The sequence below is a fragment of the Vitis riparia genome, chromosome 17 (assembly GCF_004353265.1).
Source record: "Vitis riparia cultivar Riparia Gloire de Montpellier isolate 1030 chromosome 17, EGFV_Vit.rip_1.0, whole genome shotgun sequence".
Taxonomy (NCBI): Eukaryota; Viridiplantae; Streptophyta; class Magnoliopsida; order Vitales; family Vitaceae; genus Vitis; species Vitis riparia.
In genome coordinates, this window is record NC_048447.1 from 4,880,681 (window position 1) to 4,890,481 (window position 9,801).

At 33.5% G+C, this 9,801-nt stretch overlaps 1 protein-coding gene across 1 annotated transcript in view; it reads left to right on the forward strand.

Moving 5' to 3' along the window:
- Nucleotides 1-841: 841 nt before the first annotated feature.
- Nucleotides 842-9,801, forward strand: part of LOC117904023 — a 14,254-nt gene continuing 5,294 nt past the window's right edge. The window contains exons 1-5 of the mRNA XM_034816555.1: nucleotides 842-935; nucleotides 1,007-1,091; nucleotides 1,170-1,257; nucleotides 1,924-2,073; nucleotides 2,388-2,519. Of these exons, the coding sequence (XP_034672446.1) occupies nucleotides 867-935; nucleotides 1,007-1,091; nucleotides 1,170-1,257; nucleotides 1,924-2,073; nucleotides 2,388-2,519 (524 nt within the window). The 5' untranslated portion in view covers nucleotides 842-866. The remainder of the gene's footprint in view (nucleotides 936-1,006; nucleotides 1,092-1,169; nucleotides 1,258-1,923; nucleotides 2,074-2,387; nucleotides 2,520-9,801) is intronic.

The window sequence follows — 9,801 nt, forward strand, 5'->3', positions numbered from 1 at the left end:
AAAGAAAAAATTTATGAAAATAAGAGTACATGTAAAGAAGAAATTATCCAAGTCATTCAAAATAAATTTTGGTTTATGACTTTCTAATATTATTGAGTTTCACAACTTTCTAGTTAGTTAAATTAGTTTTTGAGTTTCAAATTATTTTTAAAGATTAGTCATTTTATATATCAAGTATAATTTGATGTGAAATTTATTTACTTAATGAAAATTTTTGGAAAAGTTAAAAGAAATTAAAAAAAAAAACATGTAATTCAAAGGAGGATGATATTTGAATATTTTTTATATTAGTATTGGACCAGAGAGAAGAAAAATGACATTATGGTTCAATTTTATTTGATTTTTAAAATGATATTATGATTCAATTTTATTGATTTTTATGATTTTTTTAATTTCTTTTTATTTTGATTTTATTTTAAAAAATTAATGAAAATAACTCCTACATATTCTATATAAATTGTTTTCTATTTAATTTAATTTTTTAAAAATAGAAAACAAATAACAACTGTCAAACAATACAATGAATTTTTTAATATTTAAAAATAATTCTTTATATTTTCTTTTTCTTGTTTTTAAAAATTAGTTGTTCTTTATTTAATTTTATTTTCAAAAATTGAAAACAAGAAAGGATCCGTGGGTTTTTATTTTTTAAAAAATAGATTTTTTGAAATTGTAAATACTTTAAATTTTATATTCTTTATTTTTTTAATTTTAAAAATAAAGAATATTTATTATTTTTATTATTGGACATTAGAAAAAGAAAAATATTTATTTGGTAAATAATTTGAGGAGTGCAGAGAAAATATTTTAACTATAGAGAAAATAGTTGGAGTAGAAATCGCACACTTCTACTGGGAGCCGGGAAGATGTCAGCAGTGGCTCTCCACCTCTCCTTCACCCTCCTCCATCCACATTCCACAAAACCCAATTATCCGGTAAGCTTCTCCTTCTCAATTCCAAAATCTTCATTCCCTTTTCTTTACTTATCGTTTTTTTCCCTGTACAGATTTTCAGGTCTCGTTCTCCTTCAACCAAAATCACTCTGGGCCTTGTGGTTTCCTCTCATTCTTCAATTTCAGGAAATGGACAAGGTTTGTGGTTCTCTTTCTCTCTTTTTCATCTGGGTTTTCTGTTTCATAGGTGTCTGCATCTTGGAATTTGATTGGCAGGCGCTTTTGATCCCGAGCTTAGGCCAGTGCTTGAACTGGCAACTGACTCTGAGTTGTTTGAACTTGAGAGGATCCTTTTTGGCCCCAGGTATAATTTCTTTTAATCAACCTGTTTTATTTGGTCTCTGAAAGGGAAAAAGGAGGGAAAAAAATTGAGTAAATTAAATGGTGTTAGGCATGGTGATTTTCCAAATTGCTTCGGTGAATGGGCATTGCAGTACCTGGAATCCAGGAGACTTAATGACTTTTGTAGTAATTTTTTTTTCTTATATATATTTGGAAAAATAAGGGCACTTATGCTTTCTTTCCATTAGGAGGGGCACTTTTTTGGAAAATGCATAAATTTTCTGAATGAGGGAAAGTGAAAATGGCCTAGGAAATATGTTTGGCAACATATTTTCAAAAGCTATTTTGAAACAATGTCCTGGAAATGGGTCATTTTCAAGAAATTTCAAAATATTATTTTTGGAGTTAAAAATAACAATGCAAGTAATTTAGAAGTAAAAATGACGTGAAAATGATTTCTGAATCTGTTCATTGTTTTCATTTAATAAAAAAGAAATTACATTTTACAAAAATGTCTTTTTCATTTCTGCTACCAAACTGGTACTTGCCAGTTGAAGTTAAATTTTTCTGCTTTCCATACATTCTCAGCAATCAAATGGTGGTGCAACTGTCTTGAACAGTAGTTCTAAGGTGATTTTGAAGTGTTATTTAATCTTTCAATGTGATGTTGAATTGTGCTCTTGTTCAGCTACTTCAGTCCTTTGTTAAAATCAATAACAAGGAGAGCTGATGTTGACTATGCCATGATTGAAGAAGACCTTGAAGAGCGAGAAGATTTTATTTCTAGTCTCGAGTCGAGATTCTTATTCCTTGCAGCTGATGCTCGGTCTACATTAAGGTTGTTGAATTACTTAGCCAATGATTGGCAGTTTTATTTTTCTTGCTTCAGTCTTGGCTTTGACTAAGTCAATGAGTGGGTATTAAGTTTAGCATAAAATTTAGATGGGTAGAAGACTTTTTTTTTTCCCTTAAGCAAATATTCCTATGTATTGTTAACATCTAAGTTCCAAGGTGAAAACTGATTCATGATTGTTTATTATGGTGCAAACTGGTAATCATATCCGTTAAGTTTATTTTTTAAATGGATACTATGATCATAGTGTAAATTCATTTGACAACTTTCTGATTAGTTGCTTTCTACGTTCTCTGTAGGGGTTGGAGGCCTTCTTATAGAAATGTCCTGCTTGGTGTGCGAAAAAAATTAAATGTCCCTTGTTCAAACAAATTGTCAACTGAAGACCTAGAAGTAGAGATTTTTCTTCATCTATTGCAGGACTACTCAAGGTATTTTTTATAATAAATTCTCTCAATTTTTCAAGGTTCTTTGTATTATAATTGTTAAACTAGTGGTTTTAAAGGTGATAACATAACACAAGGTGTTTGACCCTTGGTTAAGGCCATTTGCAAGGCTTAAGGTATGGGTGAAAGCCTTTCAATTATTTATTTTTATTAAAAGAGTTTTTAATTAGATAAATATAGGATCTAAATTACAGTTATATCTAAGCAGCCTATTTACTGAAAGCTGAAAATAATAGGTCAGCTATTCCAACACTCCTCTCAAAGTTGGTGCAAAGATATTTTGTGTGCCAAACTTATAAATAATCTGAAGAAAAATTGTACTATATATCTTTCAGTGAGCATATTAGCTAGCTGTTTAGAGGATGAAATATATGGAGTGCAAACTTGTCTCAAGTCCAAGTTTTGCTTGATGAAATGTCTATCCACTTCCACATATTTGGTCCAGTCATGATATTCTAGATTATGGGCTATATTTATAGCTACTTTATTGTTATACCATAACATCATTGGATTCTTCACTTCCACCTTCAAATCTGAGGGTGCTATTTCAGCCAATTGATCCATGGCTTTGAATTTTGCCTTTGCATTAGAGCAAACAATCATTGGTTGTTTCTTACTTCTCTAGGTAACTAAATAGTAGTTGACCACTTATCTACCATGGATCCAACTCAATTGACATTAGTATAAGCTTCCAACTTTAGCTCCTTGTCTTTATGAAGTCAAAGTCCCATGCCCGGTGTCCCTTTCAAGTATTTGATGATTCTATAAAGTACATCAATGTATGATCTAAGTGGGGCACGCATAAACTGACTCACTACACTAACTGCATAGGCTATGTCTGGTCTTGCATGTGACAAGTAGATCAGTTTTCTGACCATTCATTGGTACATCCCACAGTGAGCCATTAGTTCTTCCCTTTTTTAATCCCAACTTGTAGTTGGGCTCTATCGGAGTATTAATGGGCTTGCAGTCAAACATACCTGCCTCTTGGAGAAGATCTAGGGTTTATTTTTATTAAGAAATGAAGATCCTCAGCTTAGATCTAGTAACTTCAATTCCAAGAAAATCTTAGGTTCCCCAAGTTTTTGATTTCAAATTCTTTTTCTAATTAAATTTTTAATCCATCATTTCTTCAATGTCATCACCACTGACAATAATGTCATTTGCGTATACAATTAGGGCAGTGACTCTTCCAATAGAGGACCTTTTTATGAATAAGGTGTGATCACCTTGACTTCCCCCCCCCCCCCCCCTTTAACATTAACTTAGTGAAATTGCCAAACCAAGTTCGTGTTGATTTCTTTAGACCATGAAGGGATTTTCTCAGCCTGCATACTTTATTTTTCTAAGATTTATGCTCATACACTGTTGGAACATCCATGTGGTATTCTTCAAAGTCTCCATGGAGGAAAGCATTCTTCACATCAAATTGATCTAAAGACCAATCCTTATTTTCTGTCAAGGATAAAAGAATTCTGATCGTATACATTTTAGCCATTGGTTCAAATGTTTCATATACGATTGAGTGTACCCATTTGCCCTTAGCAGGATTTGTCCAAAGCGCCATCAGCTTTGTACTTGACTGTAAAAGTCTATTTGCAGTCCACAGTCCTTCCTTCAATAAATCAACAACTTCCTAGGTCTGATATTTTTCCAGCTCTCTGATCTCCTTGTTCATGGTCTGCCTCCATGGTTTTGAGGTTAAAGCTGCTTGGACTAGATTCTCGACACTTCTCCTCAAGTTGGTGCATGGATATCTGTCATGCCCAAGTTGCTTGTTAGATGTTCAAAAACTAGTTTATGAAGTCCCTTGATTAGGATGTTAGCTAGTTGTTGGGTAGTTGGAACAAATGGCGTACATATGATATCAACTTCAAGTTTTTCCTTTATGAAATGTTTATCAATCTCCACATGTTTAGTCCTATCATGCTGAACTAGATTATTTGTAATATTAATTGCAACTTTATTATCGCAATAAAGCTTCAAAGGGTCTAATAACAGGTTGTCTCAGCTCTTTCAGGACTTGCTTAAGCTACAACACTTCATAAACCCCATGTGCCATCGCTCTAAATTCTACCTTTGCACTTATCCGCGCCACCACACTATTTTTTACTCCTTCAAGTAACCAAATTTCCCCATATAAACGTGCAATACCTTGAGGTTGATCTCTTATTAGTTACTGAACAAGCCCAGTTTGCATTTGTGTATATTTCAACTCCTTGCTACTCATTCTTCTTAAAAAACAGTCTTTTTCCTAGTGTATTCTTCAAGTACCTTAAAATTCTATAAACTGCTTCGAGATGTGCTTCAAAAGGTGAATGCATATATTGACTTACCATACTAACTGCAAAGAATATCCGGTCGAGTGTGAGATAGGTAAATCAACTTACCAACCAATTTTTGGTACCTTGTAGTCTCCACTGAAACCCTAATTTCTAGCTTCCAAGCTTTTGATTAGGATTTATAGGGGTATCTAAAGGTCTACAACCACTCATTCCGATTTCCTATAGGAGATCAAGAATATATTTTCGTTGTGAAACAACAATTCCCTTCTTTAATCATGCTACCTCCATTCCAAGAAAATATCTCAAGGCTCCAAGACCTTTAATTTCAAATTCAGTAGTTAGACACTTCTTCAAATGATTCATCCCAACCATATTATCTCTGCTTAGAATAATGTCATCCACATAGACTATTAAAATTGTAACTTTACCTCCTAGAGAGTATTTTAGAAATAAGGTATGATTTGTTTGTCTCTGCTAAAAACCTATTTTATTCATAAAGTGGGTGAGTCTCTCAAACCAAGTCCAAGGAGATTGCTTAAGGTCATATAAAGACTTCTATAGTTTACAAACCTTTGGGCCAACCCTTTTATCAAAGCCGGGAGTAGATCCATATACACTTCCTCCTTTAGGTCTCTATTGAGGAAAACATTTTTAACATTCAGTTGTTGTAATGACTAATCCGGATTTACAACAATTGATAAAAGAACTTTGATTGTATTTAATTTTGCAACGAGAAAAAAGGTTTCTAAGTAGTCAATCCCATATGTATGTGTAAATCCCTTGGCAACAAGGTGCGCCTTGTTTTACCTTTGTAGAGGGCCATCAAAATTATATTTGATAGTGAACACCCACTTGGAGCAAACAATAGTCTTCCTTTTAGGTCGAGCTACCACCTCCCAAGTCTTATTCTTCTCAAGGGTCCATCCTCATTTCCTAAAAAACAGCCTCCTTCCACTCTAGAATTTTTAGAGCATCCTTTACATTCTTTGGAATTTCTACACTAGAAAGTTGAGAGGTAAATGCGACCATGGAAGATGACAAATTCTTATAAGACACAAAATTAGACATAGGATGTTGACTAAGACTTAACACCTTTTTGAAATGCAATAGGGACATCCAGATCACTAAGAGACTCTTCATGTTTAATATTGGAAGAAGAACATGGTTTAGATGAAGCCTTACCTTTCTCAAGTGGTGAGATTGGATCTGTTCTCGAGACAGATTCATGGCCTTGTTGTAAAGTAGGTTCCACCATTTTTTGAATATGGTTTCTCCTTGAGTAGACACGAAGCTCTTGATTGTTTTTATTTGTATTTTCATTGAATTCAATAGTTTCATGATCTTGATCATGTGTTGGCATTAAGGTAGTTTGTCCAACATTTTCAATAGCTAAATCATTTGTTCCCAAAGTTTGTCTACTACCAACATACTCATCAAGCACGGGTGGTTGTTTTTCTATTTTTTCTGGAGATTTTTCTAGAAATTTTCCTGGAGTTTCTCATCACTATTGAACTAAGGCGGGTTGGAATAGTGGTTGGTCTAACTCAAACACCTCACTAGGAATGAAATCTACACTTTTATTCTCCCCCTGAGGATGATCATTTAAAATAGGGTTTAGTTTAAAAGAAAGTGACGTTCATTGTTATAAACATTCTTTTGGTATGTGGATCGAAGCATTTTTATCCTTTTTGTGTTGAAGAATATCCAACAAATATGCATTTGGATGCTCTAGGATCAAATTTTCCACGATTATGATTATGGACATGAGTAAATGTAGTGCAACAAAAATTTTCAAAGATAAATTCATTGAAATCCGTGAAGTAGGAAAACACATGTTGAAAAAACCAAGTGGAGTTTGATATTTTAAAACCCTAGTAGGCATCCTATTGATCAAATAGGTGGTGGTTAAAATAGCTTAACTCTAAAGATAGTTGAGAACTTTTGTTGAAAAGATGAGTGATCTAGCAACTTCCAACAATTTCTAAAAGATGTCTATTCTTTCTTTCTGCCACTCCATTTTTTTTAGAGGTATCAACAGAAGAACTTTGATGCATTATACCATTTTCTGGAAAGTTGTTTCCCAACAATTGATTAAAGTATTCTGTTTCATTCCCAGTTCTGAAAATTTGAATATTTTTGTTTGAAATTGTGTTTTGACCATTTTCTGAAAAATTTTAAACACTTGTACTACTTCTGATTTTTCTTTTAGCAAATACACCAAAGAAACCCTTATATGATCATTTATAAAGGTGATAAACCACTTTTTTTTTTCCTGAAGAAGTGCTGACCTTAGAAGTCCCTAAACATTATTATGTATTACAAAAAAGGATTTAGACCCTTTATAGGGTTGTGGAGGAAAAAATGCACGATGATGCTTTGCAAGTTCACAAATTTCACAATGGAATGAAGATGAATCTTTATTAATAAACACCTTTTGAAATAAATATTTCAAATATTGAAAATTGGGATGTCCTAACCTAAAATGCCATAACAATATTTTATTCTCACTAGTTACTAAAATAGATTCAAAACAAGTACTCTGAGCTTATCTACCTAGTTTGATTCGATCTTCAAAGAAATAAAGTCCTCCACTTTGTCTAGCATCGCCAATCATCTTCCTCAAGTTTAAATCTTGGAATTCACATTGAGATGAGAAAAAATTAGCTTGACACTTTAAATGAGAGGTTAATTTACTGAAAAACAATAATTTGCAAGACAAATTAGGAACATAAAGAACATTATGGAGTGTAAGAAGTAAGGAAAATTTGGTAGATCCTTTTCTAGCAATAGTCGAAAGTGATCCATCTACTATTTTTATCTTTTTGTTTCCTACACAGGGACCATAAGAAACCAAATTTGAAGATTTGGTCATATGATTGATTGCACTAGAATCTATGATTATGGGCAATTTGAATCAAGGTGAACAAGGGTTGTGAGAAGATGATTACCTTTTTGGGATAAGGAACAGGAAGGGGATTGATTAAAGAGACCTAACATTGAATAAGTTTGTACAGATGCTCTATTTGATCCGTAGTAAAAGGAGGTGTTTCTAAGGAAGGTTGTTGCCCATGTTCATTACTTCTGGCTTGGTAGGCCCGACTCTCCCCGCTAGGTTTCTTCTTCTAGTTTGATGGCTTGTCATGAATCTTTTAGTGGGTGTCACAAGTATGCCAGGGTTTTGTACAGTGGTCACACCATGGTCTATCACCCTTTTTAGAATTCCTTTTTTCTATTTCTTGATCAAACCCCTTAGTAACAAGGGAAAAACTATCAAATTCTATTCTAGCCCTTGGTGACTCAAGGTTCATCATAATGGATCTTCTAGCATCATCTCTTCTAACTTCAGAAAAAACTTCTCGGAGAGATGGTAATGGTTTTTTCCATAGAATTCAACCTCTCACTTCATTAAGTCTTTGTTTAGTCCCGACAAGAGAACAAAGACCGTCATTCTCTCCTCATTTCATGTACCTTGCACTATCCCTAGGGTTTTCCCCTACCTCTTCATAACACAAATCTAACTCATGCCATAAAATCAACATCTCGTTATAATACTTAGTCACACCACGATCCCCTTGTTTGGATTGCGACAACTTTGATTTTAAATCAAATATCAAGCAGAATTTTCTAGATTTGAGTAGGTTTCTCGGATTGCCTCCCACACTTCCTTGGCAGTTTTTATGAAGAGATAGGGCTTCCTTATTTTTGGCTCCATCAAGTTGATAAGCCAAGTTGTTATCATGGAATTTTCTGATCTCCATGCTGCTAACTTTGGATCATTTGTGGCTGGTTTCTTCACTTTACCAGTTAGGTGTCCAAGCATTCCTTTATCATCATCGATTGCTGGTTTCATAGTCTGGGTCCATTTTAAATAATTCTCACTATTCAATTTATGAACTGTTAATTGAATGGTAGAACTAAATGATGAGATATCGGGAGGCAACAGGATTTGTCTGGTCATCCTCTGTTGTAACTGAGGAGGATGAATTTTCGTTGGCCCCAATCATAGTTGTCTTCACCATGGGAATTTTTTGATAAAGAGCCTATGCTCTAATACCATATTGAGAAAGAATAAGATAAAGAAAAATATGATATCTCATTCTCATTGATGATGATGAATATTTATATACAAACACATTTGAGTTCTACTCTAATTCAAATTCTATCTCCCACTCTAATTCAAATTAATAGTAGACCTCTACTCTAATTTAAACTCTATCTCCCACTCTAATTCAAAGTAATATTAAACTTCTACTCTAATTCAAACTCTATATTCTAGTCTAATTCAAACTAATAATAAATAGATAAATAGTAAACTTTAAATTAAGGAGAAACATTCAAATAACAATATTCCTAGATTCTCGATAGATTCTAACTAGAAAATCTTGTGATCATGCCAATGAAACCCTAAGCTTGCCAAAATTGACTTAAGTTACCAAAAAGTGTCATTGAAAGTTGGATTGAGAATCAAAACCTCTACTTGCCATTATCTTTGCTTTTCTTATCATTTTACCTTCGAGTTTGTTGGAAATTCTGATGAATTGACTTACTCTTTCATTTTTATTTTTAGTTAATTTACATTGAACCAAGAAATTTGTAAGTGGATGCTTATGAAATGAAATACAAATTGCTTATATGTCAACTAGTAGGCCCTCTCCTGTTTAAGATCTACATTCTTCCTCAAATTTCTGGTTTAATTTTAAGTGGCAAAAACATTTCATTTCAAAAAATGAGGTATAGTGGAGAAAGTGCTTTGGAGAGTTGTTGACATGGAGATAGGAAAAAGTCTGGTTCCATGGAGGGCCCGGGTTGGTCAGTCTTTTTGCATTGGTGGAGAAATTGGTCCTTTGTGGATGGTCTCCTGTGAGGAGGTGTTGGTGGATTTTTTGAAATAGTTTGATAAAATGGCTAGGGCTTAGGTCTGAGTTAAGAGTAGTGTGGAGATGGACTAAGGAAGCTATAATCTCGATTTCGTTATGTTAGGT